Source organism: Poecilia mexicana, unplaced genomic scaffold (assembly GCF_051168715.1).
Source record: "Poecilia mexicana isolate PSO_F unplaced genomic scaffold, ASM5116871v1 scaffold_16, whole genome shotgun sequence".
In the NCBI taxonomy this organism is placed as follows: Eukaryota; Metazoa; Chordata; class Actinopteri; order Cyprinodontiformes; family Poeciliidae; genus Poecilia; species Poecilia mexicana.
In genome coordinates this window covers 11566046-11585519 of record NW_028263385.1, presented here as the reverse complement: position 1 = coordinate 11585519, position 19474 = coordinate 11566046, and the positions used below count along the sequence as shown (strand labels likewise).

The 19474-nt window shown below is 35.4% G+C and overlaps 1 protein-coding gene across 1 annotated transcript; it reads left to right on the top strand.

Annotated features, from left to right (window-relative positions):
• The first annotated feature begins 4328 nt into the window (after window positions 1-4328).
• On the top strand, window positions 4329-18763 carry LOC106932377 (cell adhesion molecule CEACAM5-like). The gene is made up of 10 exons (XM_088013992.1): window positions 4329-4365; window positions 4600-4932; window positions 5878-6162; window positions 6406-6672; window positions 10196-10480; window positions 10783-11058; window positions 12707-12812; window positions 13207-13247; window positions 13324-13361; window positions 16749-18763. Exons 1-10 carry the CDS (start codon window positions 4329-4331, stop codon window positions 16860-16862), a joined length of 1782 nt encoding a protein of 593 aa, XP_087870118.1. The 3' UTR covers window positions 16863-18763.
• Window positions 18764-19474: the final 711 nt, after the last annotated feature.

Sequence of the window (19474 nt, the reverse complement as noted above, 5' to 3'; positions counted from 1 at the left end):
CTTTGCTGCATAATGTACATTGCATTTATTCTAGCGTTAGGAAAATGTATCTTCAAGGAGAATAGCACTTAAATAAAAATCCAACAAGGATATTCATTTAGAATTAAAAATAGCTCACCCTGAACTAAATGATAGTTATAATGTATGTAATAAAAGTGTGTCATTAATGAAGGGGAAAACACTCAATCCAGACTTTAAGTAAGTTTATGGTCTGGTTTGCAGAATATAAAGTTTTTTTTTGTTTGTTTTTTCCCAATTATTCAATGAAAAAATAAACTAACCTCAGTTAAGTAAAATAAAATTGTAATCAAAACTTTTGGAATTGTAATGATTTATTTTTTTAAACAAAAAGTTTTGTTTAAAAAACTTTTTTTTTTAAATTAAATAACTCATTTTTGTCTAGTGAACTTAAAAAGTCATTTGCCAAACATAAACTTTTATTTGCACACATCAGAAATCTTTTGTTGTGATTTTGGACCCTGCCCACAGCGTCATGTGAGAATCACAAGCAAAACTTTGAGTCACAAACAAAAACATAGAATAGCAAGAAAAGATTTCTGACATGCGCAAATAAGTTTGTTTTCAAATAATTTTTTCACTTCATGAGACAAAAATGGGTGATTTTAATTTTACAAACAGTTTTTTAAGCAAAACTCAGTAGGCTTTTCTCATGGTGACATGAGTTAACAATTCAATTTTTGCTTTTGTTTCTTTTTTCTGCAGTTCCACATTAAAATTTGATGCAGCTTCATCTCCACTGCAGCAAACAGGCAGCTCTTTTTTTTATAGATTACTGTACACTAAAAGGTTGCATTGTTCCCTTGTTTATATTTTTAATAGTGTAATTCTGTAAAGACAAAATATGTCTGGTGGTCTAGCTCTGATTTACATATCTTGCTAAATTGCGGGTTTGAATATTGCAATACTTTCCTATAACAAAATAGACCTGCAGAAAGAAATTACTAATAAAATATCTTGCATATTCATAGTTGTATGCTCTATATAGAGATGTTCCTTAGCTTTGATTGTATTTCTCACAATTTTATAATTTATCATTGTTTATTCAACTCTGAAAGCTGAGTGGCTTTGTTAATATTCTGTCCTAGAAGGCAGTTAGATGTGCCCTTTTTTTGAGCACCTGCCCCTTTACTGGTCTCTGCACAGCCCTGCACACAGCCATGGGGTAGATATATAGATTTTTATTTCGAGCTTGGGCTTGACAGCAGACATAGTTTTTGTATAAGTGAGAGACATCTGAAGAGAGTTTTCAGTGTGCGGGGACTCATTCGGCGCAAGTCCTGTTTTGACTTTGGCAGTTTTGGTTGAATTCATTAATAACCAGCTGCAGTCCTCTGGACAGCTTCACGGTTACCGATGGATGTACGCTAAATGCAGAGAGCCTGGAATTCGTGTGAGAAAAGAAGATATGCGCTTGGTGTTGAAGGAATTGGATCCCCAAGGGGTGTGTCGTGAAACCTGGTTGGAACTGGTTGAGATCTCACCAGAGCGCACACATTCCAGATCAAAAAGGCCTGAAGTAAACAAAGTAATCTTGTATTGTGATTAAAGTCAATGATTGATTTGTTTTGTAGTTCAAAGTTATGTAGATGTAATGACAATAAGAGAAATATGTAATTCTTTTGATTGAAAAATAATGATTGATTCTAGTTATAAACTTTCTATAACTCTGTTGATGATCATATGAAAAAATGAAAGGTTAAAGTAGATCACAAAAGTTAACAAAATGTCAAGTGTCATAAATAGAACTGAGGGGGTGAGAGAACAGTTAGTATGGAAAGTAACAGGAAGTGAAACTGTGAGAAGCACACAGGAAACAGGTGCAGACGGCAGAAGAGGAACCGAGAATGCAACTCGGAAAGAAAAAGGGTTTGACTAAAGGTTTTGGTTAACCAAGGAAGTGTTGACGAGAGGAAAGTTGTGTGGGCCTGGGGTCAGTGACACGTAAGAGATGGAAAAAGTAAAGATAAGGGAAATGAACGGATGCAGAAAGAATAAAAAGTAACAACCCAGAAGGATCGGGGTTCTTTGTTCCGCGGCGTTCGAGTCGAGCACACATGGAGAAGCAGAATCAACGGAGGGCTGCGTAATGACACCCCGGGACGACTGCTCGCTGCCCAAGGAAGGAACAAGATCCGGTTACCCACAACCCGGGACTCTGATTCGACTGCGGCCCCACGCTCAACCCAAAGGATTACAACAATGCTGCAGTGGACATGGGGAATAGGCAAAGATCGTTTGGATAAAGAGCTGAGTTCAGAGAGGATTCTCACCAGTTCAACTTTGGATTTATTCTGAAAGGATTCTGCCAAGGCAAAGACAGGACTCCTTCCATGGACGTTAAAGTTTCTGCTGCCTAGATCGTCTCTGCATCTGGGTTCGAGTAATACTGCCTCCCCCCAAAGCCTCTATTTAGATTTAGACACGGTGTAGGGCTAGAAGTAGGAGTAATTTCTGATGAATCTTAAAAGTTTTAATTTCTTAATTTTTTATTGAAATGCTGTATGTTCTTTTCCCTTGCTAAAGCTTGCTAATAAAATACTAAAGTCTAATTTGATGTTGTGGACAGTTAAATTAATTGAGTCATCTTTAATTCTTCTGATCATTGTAAAATCAATGCTTGTGGTCCTAGTAAATTAGGGTGGCTTCGTACGTTCTTTAGTTCAGATAAATAATGTCCCTGGGACTTATTCCTAGTCACTAAAACTATCCAAGTCGGTTACCAAGTGCACGTTAATTATTAGGGAGAGAGCTACCGTTAACAGATGTGGTTCATTGGTTCGGACACCGGCAGGGCTACTCCGATTGTTGGGATCATGGACAGAAGCGGGGCATAACGTCTGGATGTAGGTAGTTAGAACTTGGACGCATCTCTCCCGCTCCCAGCTTAAACAAAAGTTCTCTAAATTCTTATCTGCGGTAATACCCAAGAATTAGAGTCTTTTCGGACCCGTGAGACGGAGAGCTGGTCAGTAGTCAGTCTGCTAGAGTTGGGAGGAGTTAAGGGCGTGGCTGAATACTGAGAATTAACAGGTGGCACTGAGACAGGCAAGACGTCTCAGACGGAGAAATTACTTTTGTCTCTTTGCATTTGCATGATATCCTCCTCTGTGACATATCTGGACCTCAGAAAATGATATAAGTCATCCTCCATGATGCATGTAGACACACTCCACCATGTTTACCGCATAAAAAAATGCCTTTTCCCCCCATAAAAGTAAATTGCGATTTTTCAAACATTTCGCGGGATCTCGAGAAACTAAGTCGGGATTTCTTTTTTTTTTTTCTTTTTTTTTTTCCATGTCCCCTTAGGGGCTCTGTATAAATGTTTATTTGAACAAAATAAACTATTTGACTAAGAGTGACTTAATTTTGTCATGTTAAACCCCCTTATGAATTAAGTTATAAAAACTTAGCAAATTGAGATGGAAGGACTTAGTTGGCCAGACGTAGGATACAAAACTGACATTGAACTCAATTGTTTTAAGTAAGGTCAAAGTGAAAAGTTCCTTTAAGTTAAAGATTTGTAAGTTTGAAGTTAGTTGAACACAAAAAGTAAGTTGTCATAGCAAAAGCAAAATAATGAAATGAAATTAATGTAAATAAGTCCATAAGATGAACTGCAGCCCAAATACACTTTTTAGAGTGCATGTCATGGACAAAGAGTGATTGAGTAAATTTTAAAACCTCAACACAGTCCACGCAACCAGCAGGAGAGCCTAGACCCTCAAGTAGTGTTGGGTAAGGGGCTTTTTTTTTTTTTTTTATAAACGTCGTAGTTTAAATTTATTTTGATATATATTATGTAAAAGTAACAAAAAATCTGGGTCCATCCATCAATCTATCGACCCATTCAAAGTTAATTCCTGTAAATAAATTATTAATTTATAAAGGTGAAGTTAAATAAGTTACAATTTATTAAAAACTCTAATTACATTTAACTGGCTAATATAGCTTTAAAATCTGGATAAATAAATCACAATGAAAAAGGATGGAGTTTGAACTTGTTAAATTAAATACTCTGTAAGCCCAACCTGATTCTTATTACATTTTCGTTATCCATTATGAAGTAGTCATAAAATATACTGTACCTCTCTGTTTAGATCACACAAAATATATATTCACCACAGGAGGGAGCCGTTAAGCAATTTTTTAACTCCAGTGGGACATGCTGTTGATTCTCAAGGCGACTCTCATTACTGTAATAATTTACAGCACAAAGTGTTCACCATTCATTGCAAAGCTTTTCTAAGTTTCAGTTCGAGTTCTGAGCTGTGCTACACTGACACCTGTAGATTTACATCAAAGCAATGTTACGACTGCTTTTTGTCGTTGTGGTTTTTATAGGTAAGAGATTTGTATGAGTAAAATGTTTTCAAGCCTCGGTCAAGTTTTTTATCATCTAACAACCAGCTAAACATTATTCTTAAACAGAGCTCAAACTGATTAAAATATACCTTAGATATTAGGTATATATTTTCAGCATTTTATAGTAGGCTAACCTTTCATTTCTATCCAGATTTGTTTTTTGACTTTTTAAGCCATTTTTAATACTGCATTAAACTTGCAACTGTTTTCCAGGTTTATCTAATGGATCTGGAGTGTTACCAGATGGTCCTCTGGTTGCCTCTGTTGGAGGGACAGTAACGTTCACAACAACCTTGAATCCAACAGAGACACCATTTACATTTGTCAACTGGCAGTTTGATCCTGGTTCAGGACTTAAACTCATAGTTCTCTCTCAGACTACTGGAGACACACTTGGACCAGGATATGAAGGCAGGATCACCATCTTCAGATCTACTGGATCTCTGGAACTCAGGAATCTGAAACTCAATGACAGTGGAGATTACGTAATTACCATTCAAGATGGACTGGTACAAAAGATAGGACAGACTAAACTGAATGTTTATGGTGAGTAGATGTTGAAAGCCAAGATTCAATGAACATGTTTCAGTCTCTAAACTTTCACTGCAGTTTATTTTATTTTTTTCACCCTCTAATCCATCTTATAACCCTTTAAACAAGTGAAAGCTGTAGGCTATTATTCTGGACTTTGAAGTATTTAAATGTATTTTGTGGGAACAAGAATTAAGGAGTTAGTGGAATGGCCTACTACTTTGTTTAAAATCAGATTTCCTTCAGGGCATTTAAAATGACATTGGTCAAAATAAGAAAATAAACTTGAGGTATTATCAGAAAAGGTCAGAAACATGATCAGTTACGTTGTTACTTAGACATAGCTTTCAGCCTGTTACATGCTTTCAGACTTACCAATGAGATTAATGTTTATCAAGAAATTTAGCCAAAAATGGTTTTCTATTCATGTGCCTAAAAAAGTACCTTAAAAAGAGTAAATGGGAGGAAGCATAGTGAATAATTCCTCTTACTTTTATGGTAGAGTTTGCTGAGTGGAGATTTTTCCTCGTCAGCGCTGTACTAGTTTTCTATTCTGTTTCCAACATGTCATATTTGATTAGGGATATAAAATAAAACTGACATGGTTTGATGGAAGTTGATTTAAAATTGGAGTTAAACGTTGCAGAATAAAACTTTCACAAATGTAGACATTAAATATTCTCAGATTTATACAGATTAGAATTGATTTAAATGTAATAGTTTTTGTTGTTAAAAATATCCAGAAAATCATATAAATAGGCACTTGTTGATTCAATTGAAAATAATAAAGGTTATTTGAGGAGTAAGCTTTTATTCAGCATAAACAAGACGCAAATTCATACTGTTGAAATTTTTTATAATTTATCCCATGTCAAGATGTGTACTGTTTTTTCATGAAGAGAAATACAGAAGAGATTGTTGTCTCTTGTATTTGATGACAACTTTGGTTTCCTCCAACAGAACCAGTCTCCAATGTAAATGTCTCCCTACTGAGTGCAGAATTGATTGAGTTCAACGGCTCCGTCAGTCTGTCCTGCTCCTCCTCTGGATCTTCTCTCTCCTTCATCTGGATGAAAGACAAATCTGCGGTTACAGCCAGTGACAACGTTCAGATCACTACAAATGAAGAAAACTCCACTTTGACTATAGTCAATGTGACCAGAAATGACCAGGGATCATACCGGTGCAATGTGTCCAATCCTGCCAGTTCAGCCATCAGTGATCAAGTAAACATCTCTGTTAGTTGTAAGTTGTTCATCTACATGCTCAACATCTGTTTAAATGTGCTGCAGCCATTATATGCATATAATTGGAAAGGTTCTGCAACTTTAATATACATTTTAAACTATTAACTTTAACACTTAATAAATATTTATATTTATTAAAATAATTGTAATTATTTTAAGAATTGCTTCTGCACAAACGCAATTCTTTCTCATTTGTTGGTGAAATTACATTTTCTTTACATCTTACTGTTTCTACACTCAGATGGTCCAGACAATGTGACAATTGAAGTGTATCCATTAAAGGAACATCATGAGAAAGGGTCAGATGTTAATCTGACCTGCTCTTCTGACTCATCACCTTCTGCTGAATATCAGTGGTTTCTGAATGGAGACCAGCTGAGCAGTAGCGGTCCGTTGCTCCGACTGGTGAATATCCAGATGAGTCAGAGTGGAAACTACAGCTGTCAGGCCTTTAACAGCAAAACTCTGACATATCAAACATCTCAACCTTCACCTATCTCTGTGCATGGTAGGTATGAAAAATGTTCTTGTAAAAAGAAATATGTGTTATAAAAATGAGCAGCAGAATCACTTAGTATTGCAAAAAAGATTACCATATAACACCTTCAAAATTATTATAATCCAGAACAATTACAGAGCCAAATTATTTTACAATTATTGGTGGCTACAATAATAATCATATTAGTTTAATAACATAAAAGGACAAAAATGTCAACACTGCAACCCACTGTATAGAAAGATTTGAAGTATGGATCTAAAATTCACCCATTAATTGTCTACTAGGGGCTCCACAATATGTTGCAAATTTAAGATTATGAGAACATCTCTGTGGGCAATACACATATCACTAAGATCTGTTCACTTATTTAAGAACAATGCACTGAAGCTGTGTGTATTTGGTGACACTTTTTAATGCAGCATAATAAGTTTTGCAAAGTGGTAAGGTGTTAAAATCATTAAGCTACTCAAGCCAAGTTTTCGATGCTAAAGCGGAGGCCATAAGTACATTTTAATAAAACCCTTCTTGTAGAGATTAAAATATTAACTCATTTTTTTCTTTCATCAGTTAGGTAGATTACTAGTTTTCTGGAGTCTAAGCTCAAAGAAAATAAGACTAAAAGACTGCCATAAGATTAAATCTCAGATCTGAATTTGATCCTATGGAAGGCAGGAAAATTTGGAAAAGTAAACAATTATATTTTATTCTCTTGAGCTTGAGGAAGTTAATGATGAGTCCCACTTTCTCCACAACCTACAGTCAGGCATTCACTAACTGAAGTATGAAGAGACTATACCAGAAAGAAAAGTGTGGAGATGTGGCAATGTTTTCTGAGGGCAGCGGAGGAAAAAAATCAGACAGGAACATGGTTAGCATACTTCAGACCAAACTCATTGTATAGGTTATCTTCCTGGGTGTCACGGTCAGTGTAGTGGATGAGGTGAGGAGAGACGCCGAGACCCAGATTATGGTGATGATGATGATTTTAATAACGAAAAATGCTCACAAGCAGTCCAAGACAGGCAGCACGGCAGGAAACAAGCACACAGCTAAATGCCGGTAGCAACTGACAATAAGGACAAAAACGAGAGCAAGCACAAACCAGGACTTGGCAGTTCCACTGGAGAGTACAGACTGACGCAGCAGCATACGCTTGACAAACAAAGACAAGGACCCGACAAAGAACACAGACAACAGGTGGGACTAAATACACACAGGGGTAATCAAGAGAACGAGACACACCTAGGAACAATCAACGGGGAAGACGCAGAGACAGAGACAGAGGGAGCAAACTGAAGACAAAAAACTCTAAAAATAAATACACAGAAACATGATCCTGACACTGCGTAACTTCAGACTTTTACTCTCATTTCCTTTCTGCTTAATTTCAGGGTTTTTGGGAGCTGACACTTCCATTCAGCCTTTAAGAAGCTTCACTGCTGTGTGATCTTAGGCTCAGTACCTTAAAAAAAAAAAAAAAAAAAAAAAAAAAAAATATATATATATATATATATATATATATATATATATAAGTAATGCAGTACTTATAATGGGTAGAAAGTTAATGTTCTCCCTAAAATATAAAGTCACGTATATGATTTTTCAAAGACGTACTGCATGTTTTTGTAAAAAGTTAAAAAATTTAAGATCTAAGGAGTTCTTGACAACTAATTTCTCTCCAAATTCATATTTCATTGGACTAAATTCAGTGGGATAAAATTCAACTTAAAGAAAAATTTCTTCAGATTGCTAAAATGTGTAATGAAACTAAAGAGCATTTTAGCAAGATTATTATTATTATTATTATGATACAGAAGTTTTAAACACATTGATACCAACAAAATACTCAAAGCTATTCGATATAGCTTTGAGTATTTGCCTGCAACCTTTGTTGCAGGCACATGGATACTTCTAATAATTAGTAGAAAACACATTATCTGGCAAAAACAAAAGTCATCACAACAAGCGTAACACTCCAATATTTTCTTGGATTGTATTTAACTTTGATAACTATAGATATTCACTTTGGCATTATTTCAGCTTAAGCAACATCACAAGATTTATTTTCATCCAGTGTTGGATAAAATTTTCACCAAGACCTTGTTGTGATGATGGGAGAGTAACGTCCAAGCAGCCAAGCTGCAGCCGAACTGCAGAGCATTGTCGCCACGAACATTTCCAACAACACAGAGAAAGAGCCAGTAGATTTATCACTAGTTGTTGAAAGAAGTCACTAAAGGGTAATGAAAAACTGGTAAATATAGTGGGTTAGTTGACAACAGTGGTTCTTTCATCATAACCTCACTTATCCCCTCTGCTTATCCCCAGACTAGGCCATGCCTCTTTTGTGAGGGTTTATTCTTTCACAGGGTTCGGAATTTAGTTACATTAAACAAAATTATTTATCGACTTTTCAGACCCTTCTAAGTGACTTCGACACAACAACTAGTGAAGAATCTAGTATTTTTTTTTTTCTGTGTTGTTGGAGACATTGTTCTGTAACTCAGCTGCAAGCAGCCCGTCTGTGAACTGCTTTACTCAGCACTGCTGTCAGTCTGAGATAGTCATTCGTTCAACACCACACCATCACCAGTAGACAGAACAGAAGAGACACATTCCTCTGTGTCCACATTGGAAACAAATCACACATGTCCAAGGCTGAGTAATGCTATCTATGTATGTTCGCTGCGTCATGCTTGGCTCATTATTCCAACTCCTGACTTGCCACCGGCCGGGACTGCTGCATGTCAGAGTGAGATGCTATATCTGAACGCAAGACTGAGTGACGAAGGTGGACCAAGCTGTACCGCTGCAACCAATAGGAAAATTGAACTGCCTAAGAGTCGTTCAGCCGATGGAGGCCAGACCTGAGACAGTTTAGGCAGAACATTGCAGAAATAAATACATTTACACAAAAATGTCAATGTAAATCTAGCAACGTAAATAACCTAAATAATAACCCAAGCAACCTAAATAATCTATTTAGAGAGTTTATCAGCAAGACCAGTTCATTTACTTACATTTTAAAAGCAACAACTCTTCTTAATTGCATTACAGTAATTAATCTATTTATAATTGTTGACTAACTTGTCTGAGACATAAAAGTTAGCAAATTTTGATAATTTAAGTCCTTCAAGTTGAAAGACTTCTAGTCATGACTCTAATTGAGCCACTCCAAACAAATTATATTACTTTCATTCAGAACAAACATCCTGGTGCAACTATAAGATATTCCAGCAATACAAATTATTTTGGGCTTAACTGTACCTCAGTATTTCATATTTTGATCCAAATGAAAAGGAACCTCCAAATGATATGTAATTGATTTAGACATCTTAAAACACATTTTCCAATATAACCCTTACAACTTTTTGTCTGTATCAATTTAGAAAGTTGCACAATAAACCTTTTCATTAACCCACTAACTCTGCTTTCAACATTCAGCAGTATATATAAATCATAAAGAGTAAATATGAATATCTTCTACTAAAAGTTGTCTTTGGTTGATTTTTGTTTTGCTTTCCACCCACAGCACCAGTCTCTAATGTAAATGTTACTCTAGATGTCACCGACTTGATTGAGTTCAGTGAGTCTGTCAGTTTCTCCTGCTCCTCCTCTGGATCTTCTCTCTCCTTCATCTGGATGAACAGCAGCTCTGAGGTTTCAGCCAGTGACAGAGTTCAGATCACTGATACTGATGGAGGATCCAATCTGAAGATAGTCAATGTGACCAGATATGATGATGGATTATACAGCTGTAATGTGTCCAATCCTGTTAGCAGTGCCATCAGTGATCCTGTATATGTCTCTGTCAGCTGTGAGTTTTTCCAACACTATGATAACCTCCTTTTGAAATTAATACAACATCTATTGGAGCTTAAACAGCTGTTGTTTGTTGCTATTTCGTTAAATGAGAAAATATGAGAAACACATTTTTAAAAAGTCAGATTAAGTACAACACCATCATATTTGCAAAACATCATCAGTTAATCATGCATGTGCTTCTTTTTCAAATATTTGTACTATTTCACTTAACGAAGCAGCTGTTAAACTAACACTACACTGAAAAAACTGGTTATAAGGTAAATGTGGAGAATTAATTAATATTAATTGTTACAGATGGCCCAGAAAATGTCAACTTAGAATCACCTTCTCAAAAATATCCAGAAGGGTTGAACATCAGTCTGTCTTGTTCAGCTGACTCCAGGCCTCCTGCCACTTTTCAGTGGTTCTTTAATGGAAATGTTCTGCCTGGTTCTGGATCTCAGCTTGAACTCCTCAATGTTCAGAAGAATCAGAGTGGAAACTACAGCTGTCAGGCCTTTAACAGCAGAACCTCAAGATATCAAACATCTCAAGTTTCAGTTATCTCTATAGAAGATAACACCAAAGCAGGTAAGCTACATCACACTCAGAAACTTTTAAAATACTTTATTCTTATTTCATGTGATGGACCAACACATTTTGGTAAAGAAGAGGAGAAACAGCTTTCAAAATCTTTTACAGATGAAAATCTCAAAAGTGTATTTGTATTCAGCCCTCCTATGCCCTCTAGGACCACCTTTTACTTAGACTAAATTCAATTTAGTGTCTGGACTTTGACTAGGCCAGCCATACTAATCGGTAAATATGCCATTGTAGCTCTGGCTGTATGTATTGCACTGTAAAACATTTGAAGGTGGTTTAACTTGAAAATGAAAGTCCACCTGCTGCCTTGAAAATGCAATTTAAGTCGACATGAAAACTGTTTTGGTTTTAACTCAGAAATTAAAATTCACAAAGTTTATTTAACAAGAGACAAGTTGTCTAAACATTAAGTTCATTAATCTTTACTTGTAAGTTTTAACTCAATGCTACAATTTAAACCAAATAATTGTTTCACAATATGCAAGAAAAACACTACCCTCACCTGGTTAATGGGCACACATTTCTCTTTTGTTTTCACTGACAAGTGAAAACAACTACTTATTTTACTTTAGAATAATTTAAATTCTTATTTCAAATTGCATGAACGAAGTTTCTGATCTGAAAATGAATTTTTATTTAACATTACAATAAACTCCACCCAACATTATTTAATGTGTACAGGACATTAACCTTAATCTTTGCTAACACACAAGAGTCACATCAATGTAACACACTTCCATCTCGCTCACGGTGCAACACAGGACACAGAAACATGCTGCTAAGCACTCTGGGAAATAGTTCCCACTCCTGTCCTCCTTTTAGTCTTTCTGAAGCGCTAATCTGAAAACTCTTATCTAACTCTTGGAGGTTTGACAACATTAATAAATGTTCATACAACTTACTTTTGTAAGTTTACCTTTCACAAATTGACACATTTAGGTTCAAAATCTAAAACTCGCAAGTTTATTTTTAGAAGATAATAGACAATTGAATGCGGCTCAAATCTTTTAGATTGTGGGTTGTTTTCGTGACAGAAGCTGAACCTCCATCCCAATCTCTGGTCTTCTGCTGCCTTTTAATAGTTTTTCCATTATTGTCCTTTATTTAGTTCTTTCCATCATACCATCAACTACAACCAGGTTTCATGTCTAATTAGAAGAAAAGTGTCCCAACAGCATAAGTTTGTAACAGGCATCTTTCACTGCTGGAATAGCATTTTTAGGTAATGTGTAGGGTTAGAAGGGCAGATAATTATGTGAAGGGGCTACTTCATTGGTAAAGGTGTTAGATGATTTCTATGATACAACCATATCACATCTAGCCCCTCTCCAGAAAGCATTACCAATACTTCCCAAGCATTTCTATTCTCTTTCTGAATAGAAATGCTTCTATTCTGAAAAAATAGAAACATTTTTTCAGTGCTTCTATTCTTGGTCTCTAGTTCTTTGATTGCATTATTTCACAGCAGAAAAGAGTCTGAATCATGTTTTAATTGTAAAAAATATTATTTCTGGCACCATTCATATCCATTACTGCTTCTTGTTTTGTGCATAGAGATAATATGCTTTTGACAAGGCATTGTGTAACTTGGCAGTTTTGCATTGTAAGCATATTTTTCTTTTTTATTCCTTTTTAGAAAGCAGCGACTCATTATCCTCTGGAGCCATTGCAGGAATTGTTATTGGGTGTTTAGTATGCGTTTCTTTAATTGTTCTTGGAGTGTACTTCATACTTAAAAAAAAGTAAGTGGAAAATAGCCCTGGAATTAAACACAGGAAACATAAGGAAAATAAAACCCTATGTAATTAATAATAATGTTGAGCGAAAATGTTTTTAGATTATGCTTTAAAAATGTGAACAAAATGACATAGTCTATGTATCTTGACAATGCACTGCTTTTATTTTCTAGCTATAATTATAATTTTGGGTTAGACTGTATGTACTGTCATTTGTATTTTATTAATGCATTAAATATAATTGTAAATGTAAAACAATATCCATGCAGTGATTGTAATTGCATTGTTTTTTATATGATTCTAAATAACTATGAAAAACTAGGACAGGAAAATAGATTGTGTTGAATATTTGTAAATCTCTAACTTATTCTATTTTTAATTTTATTTTTTGTCTAAACAGAAAACCTTGGGGAAAAACCTCAAATAGAAATATTTCAGCAGGTAGGTGTGTAGCTACCTGCTGTCTGTTGATTATTCAGTATTTGTTGTTTAATTTTAATTTATCTATGTATTACAGGTGGGAACAAACGGAATAATGGTGTAAACATTGATGAGGTAAAAATCACTAATGCTATAATGTTTCATGTTTCAGTGTTTCATACTGAACATTGTTTTAAAACATAGTTAAATAGTCACAGTGAAAGTCGGGGTAAATTAGTTTGTGTTTCTATGTTTAGAAAGTTCAGAAAATCTGAACTTTTCAATGCAAAGGCGCAAAATTGCTTAATAACTGGAGGCATGACTACCATTGTATACATTAGTAACTAATGAGGTATTTTTCCTAAATTTACTATAAAAGATTTATTGTTATCCACTTGATATTTAATTTGGCACTTTTATCAATGATTTCCAACCTGATGTTGAACGATTAGGGATGATTGAAGAAGAGTGCCAGAGACACTGGTCTTGCTTCAAACTAGGCTCTAGTGTTAGCACTTCCACCTTCCTCTCTATAACCATGAGAGCCAGATGGGCTCAAGATGGCAACATTTGTGTTCTGATGTACAAATGTCTGGCTCTAACATTTATGCATAATCAAATACTTCAGGGTTTTGAAGTTGATCTAGAGCAGTGTTTCTCAACCTTTTTTGGGCCAGCGCCCCCTTAGCCCTTATCCAGGTCCCTCACCGCCCCCCACCAAAAAATTTGCAGGCTACTTTGCACTGACCATTATTTTATCATTAATATTACTATCACTATTGTAGATGTTTTGATTTTTATGCTTGTTTCCGTATTTATCATCAAAAATAATTTCCCAGAGAACAAAAAAGCCATGGGAATAGAAATTATTTTCACAGGCGTCTACGAAAAATGCAATGAACATTAAAGTTAAAATTGGTAGGCCTAACAGAAGCCAATCAGAGTGGAAAAAATATTCGTATTTTGTGCCATTTTCTAGTTGTTAAATATTCCACAAAATGATGAGATAAAAGATGAACAACATGCCAGTTTAAACTTTGAACTATTTGCAAAACGACTGAGCTCTGCAGCATTAAAACATGGATAGAACTGTAACTACATTAATCATAGCTCTTCTTCTCTTCAGTGTTTCTGTCAGTTTCTGGTGGTGCAGCTCTGTGCTGCTTTCAGGAGAATGAGACATCAGAGTATCATCCATAAAATTTCACCCACGTGGCATTTATTGTGCAAACCAGAGCTTTCAGTGGAAAAACAAAAGTTCCAGGTCCTTTAATGCCATAGAAATATGAGACAGAAACATTGATTATATCTTTATATAGACCTGTCTATTGATTTATAGATTAATAGTTTTACTGGACAGAAATTACAAAGAACAAATCTGGTTCTTAATCAAATCTAATTAAAAACATAAATAAGTGATCAGTTATTTACTGTTATGATCTGTAAGATATATTTATTCTCAGTACTAGATGTGGTCTCAACAAACCCATGACATATCAACAATATTATTTTACTTTTTATCTGGAAATAGTGTGTTTATTCTTGCCATACAGTCCTCTGTATTAATTATTGATCGAAAGGCCTTGCCATACCAGTTTATTCCTCTGTATTTACTTTAGTTTCTTAGTTTATTCTTGCATTTTGTTATTCATTCATTCCCATTTAGTTTCCTTTGATTAGTATTATCCTCTCTTGGTTTATTGCTATGTCCACTTTAGTTCTTTCCTGTTGCTAGATTTATTTTATCATGTATTGACGCTCACCGTCATTAATCTTCACTCATCACCTGCTGCGCCGCCTAATCGTCATGTTTCACATCATGTGTTAATTTTTCACTGTTCAGCGTCGGATTCTCTGTTTTTATGCCATAATTCACATCTAGTTCGTCGCTCCGTTTTATGTCTCGCTTCTCCTGTTTCAGAGTTTTGCGCAATGTGCGCGTCTTTTTTTTTTTTTTTAAGCCCCTAGGGTGCAGGGCGGTCGGGAAGCGTATCTCTGGGGAAAAGGCAGATTGACATAAACCTTTTAAAACAACGGAAACAATTTCGGCATTCTGATTATTGAAATTTAAAAGTGCCGTGTTGTTCCATCACCCCAGTTTCATACAGGACCACTTACAGCTCCGGTGTTAACGCTATAAAATGAAGGCTCTCTATCAGGTATCACTATGGAGGGATTTCTTTATTTGAATGGGTTCATTTTTCAGAGGGATACACAGTGAGGGTATCGTGATTTTAGCTACCAGTAGCAGGAGGACGGAGTCGCGCCAAGAAGCTAACAGAAGCTAACAAACACTGAATAGAAGAAGAGCTGCCATGCATATTGTTGCAGCAGAGCATGGTTTAATGTTACACAATACAGTTTTACCAAGTTGCTCAAAGTCTAAACTGGTATTGTTGTGCATTTAAGGTGTAAAGTTTACCTTCGACCAAATGCCCCCCAAAGGCATCCCAGCCCCCCCCCGTTTGTAAAAATGTCCGCCAGCGCCCCCTGCCGTACTCTGAACGCCCCCTGGGGGGCGGTACCACCCACGTTGAGAACCGCTAATCTAGAGGATGAATCTACATTCTGTGCTACGAACATACAAGTGCCACTTTAGCCAAAGTTCTTTAAATTGTTGAGCGTTTCTCTAATTCAATTGAATGTAATGCAGTTCAGTTTATTTATATTGCACCAGTTCACAGCAAATGTTGTCTCAATGCACTTTACAAAAAAATCAGTTCAATTCACTGACATATACATTCCAATTTATCCTGTATCCAACAGTACAGTATGCTCAATTAATTATTCAGTAGATTAAACAGTAGTTTCAATCTAAGGAAACCCACCAGAATGCATGGAGTCATTGACTTGCAGCATTCACTCCTAGACGAGCATGATGAGAATCGCTTACATTGTGTTGTTGACTATAGAACAAATCCTCATACCAAATATGTTTGAAGCAACAGTGGAGAGGAAAACTCCCGTTTTACAGGAAGAAACCTCCAGTACAAGAGCCAGTCTGCCACGACTCATTGAAGCGATCAGAAGTCGGCAAGACTCTCTGAATCAGGGGATTTTCTGATCTTGCTTCACAGCTAAGAATTTTTTTAATGATTTAATTAAAGGGTAATGTTAAGGTAGTTCTTTTCCTCAGCTGCTTCAGTGACAATCGTGTACAGAAGGAGTTGGACTGGACAACGAAGAACGAAAGTGTTCCACAGTTTCTGGGAAAATGGGCTCGGTAGCTTCAATAGGAATTTGATTGATATGTCGGTCCCCACCCAGTTTCAAGGTGAAAGTACAACAGGGCCAGGCGCAAGGGGGCGGGGCCAGACCTGCAGTCCAAAAAGTCACAATGTTGGACTTTACACCAGGAAAACTAAATACAGCTGGATATACCTGTAGTCCATTTCATTCAGTATACAGTATATTTTATGCATGATGATAATGCAGACAGTTTGCAAATTCAACAGTTTTGATTTCTAAATAAGATGTTTCTCTCAAATCTTCTTGTTTTTTGTTTTCTTTCTTACCATGCAGGAGCTGAACTATGCAGCTATCAGGTTTGCAAAGAACAAGAAAAATGTGCAACCTCAGTGGGAATCAGACAATCCCTCATCAACCTACGCTGACATCAGGGTCAACAGAAACTAAAGCACTCTTCCTTCTGCCCACATGCAGCTGAAACCAAACAGGCTGGCTGTCTGGCTTTAACTAAATCCTGCTAAGACTTGACATTTCTTTAAGCAAAAGCCAACAATGACAGAGCTGGCTGATGCTTGTTAGAGAGATGAGATTGTTGGTTTGCTGTAGCAAATTTCAGCATAAGTTTACTTCATTCTGGTACCTTAGTATTTAATGATTAACTAACCCCAGCTCTTACTGGCAACAGAAAGCAGAAGGCAGAATATTTCCCTCTTTTCATTTTATGACTTTCATAAATCTAAAGCGAGCAGCAATCTTCTCTTTATAGCTTAATTATTTCCTTTAGTACGAATCTGGTCAATATTATAATGCAAAATGTTATTCCTGAAATGTGTAGCGTGTTCTTTCACAAAACTTAAGTTTATACAGATATTATAGATTCGGAGTGGATATAGATATAGTAAAATACTCAATATACAGATTTTCTTGCTTCCAATCTGAAGTTAGCGTATCTTGTTAATTTGTCATTTCAGTTTTGGATAATACTAATCTTGCGATAGTGCAAAGATAAAATGTGAAGCTATTATAAAGAAGCTGCAGCCACATTCAGTTTACAGATGCCAGATTTTGCACCGATTAAAAAGAAATCTTCCAATGTTTAGGGATGCAACGACACACAGTCTGGTTCAGTTTCAGTAGACTTTAATCAATACTTTAAGTATTAATATGTGCACAATTACACCTCTAGTAACAGGAAAGGTCTAGAATGGGGATATTAAACATCACTTATCCAGTAAGGTTACTGTAATAATTTACTTTTCTGGAAGCAGAAGTGCAAATTTTATTTTGAGAAGCTCAAGCAAGAAAATATTGTCTAAATATCAGAGCACTGCACTTAAGCTACTTTGATGAATACAACCAAATGTGTGGTCATTCTTTAGCGTGGTGATGTATTCTTTGTTATGGTTTTTTATACTGTACCAACATGAAACCACTGAAGTAACAAAATAATCGTAGAAAAGAAAAAGCTTTAATGGGTTTGTCATTCGAACCAATCCATGCTCAACAAATCAAAGACAGTTTCCAATTATTCAAAATGTAGGACACAAAAATCATGCTTTTGAAATTTTATGTTATTCCTCCAAATATGTTTCATGGTGAATTTGTGTTTACTATTATTTTCTTCTTATGTGAAAAGGGTATTTAAGGAAATTATGAAAATATTTTCTCCTGATTAAACATTCTTAGATATATTTAAACTTATATAAGCCTTTATTCCTTGTATGGAACAGAGCTGCTGTAAATAAAATAGGTTGTAGATGATGTCTGGATACCAAGACTGATTGAACTTTTTAAACCCTTCCAGAAGCTTGCACCTCAACTGTATTTAAAATTCATGGAATATCCATACCAGATGAACTCGACCAATATAATTAAAATTAAAAGAAGGAAATGTTTGACACAGGAATATAAAGTTAAATTCCCTATTTTGTAAAAGGAACAATAAAAAAGTGTCATCTTCCAGAATTTGCTATTATTAAACACAGTTAATAAAAAGCCAGTGGATCATCTCTAGGTTTTAAGCTGACTCAACAAGCTGCTTAACAAATCATTGTCAGGATTCTGAGATCATTTTCTGAATTTATTAGAAATAGTTTACAATGCAGAGCTTAATAGGAGTTGTTGCCACCTGGAGTGTTACAACCACTGGTTGTGTAGGCGGGCAATTATTTTTTCACACAAAGCCAAATTGAGTTGCAGCTTTTTCTTCTAAATAAATATAGTGATCATTTGCAAACATGTTTCTGTATTTACTGAAGTTATCTTTGTCTAATAATAATATTTGTTTGATGAGCTGAAGCATTTAAGTGTATCAAAAAAACAAAAACAAATTAAATATTTTTTTCCAAGCAATATATTGTGTTTTTATTTGGGTACATCGTAAACTTCCAGGTTTGAACTCCTGTCATTCTCTGAACAAGATGTCTGAAATGCAGAAGTATCAGATTTTCTGGCTCTGACATTTAAGAGTTACAAAGAAGCAGGAAAGGAAGTCTAATGGGGCAAAAAATGTTTTACATCAGTGTATGTTTACTCAAATATCTACAAGTCTTTCATATAACTTCTAAAATATTTAATTCACAAACAATTTAACTTATTCTCATGGTCATTACAAACAGTTCTTTATTTTTGAGGTTATGCAACGTCAGTGAAGAATAATTCAACTTGAAGGCATCACTATCCCTTTGATGTGCATACCTTTTTATTCACTTCCTATAAATGTAATGAATGAAGCAATTAATACATTTTTGCTTTACTTGTAATATTTTATAGTTATTTTACTTTCTATTTAGTGGTTCTTTCATATCATCAGTGTGAGAGACTCTATAAGTCAATGGGGATAAAATCACTGATGACACAGAAACTGTGTCCGAAAGCTTTTTGATGTGTCCCTGGTCCAAGTATTCAGTTGAGTTTAACAGTTATTCTAAATATCTAACTATCTTATTCAGATGTGTTAAACTATAGACACAAGTTGGAGGACATCTGCAGATGAGAACCTCAATTTGACATAATTGACATTTGTAGTTAAACCAGGATTAAGATGCATTTTAGTTTCA

Bases quoted from the DNA above. Each gene is read 5' to 3' on its own strand.
- LOC106932377 (XM_088013992.1), top strand. From the start codon at position 4,329: ATGTTACGACTGCTTTTTGTCGTTGTGGTTTTTATAG. The intron at 4,366-4,599 runs GTAAGAGATTTG...ACTGTTTTCCAG, and splicing joins TGTCGTTGTGGTTTTTATAG to GTTTATCTAATGGATCTGGA. The intron at 4,933-5,877 runs GTGAGTAGATGT...TTCCTCCAACAG, and splicing joins GACTAAACTGAATGTTTATG to AACCAGTCTCCAATGTAAAT.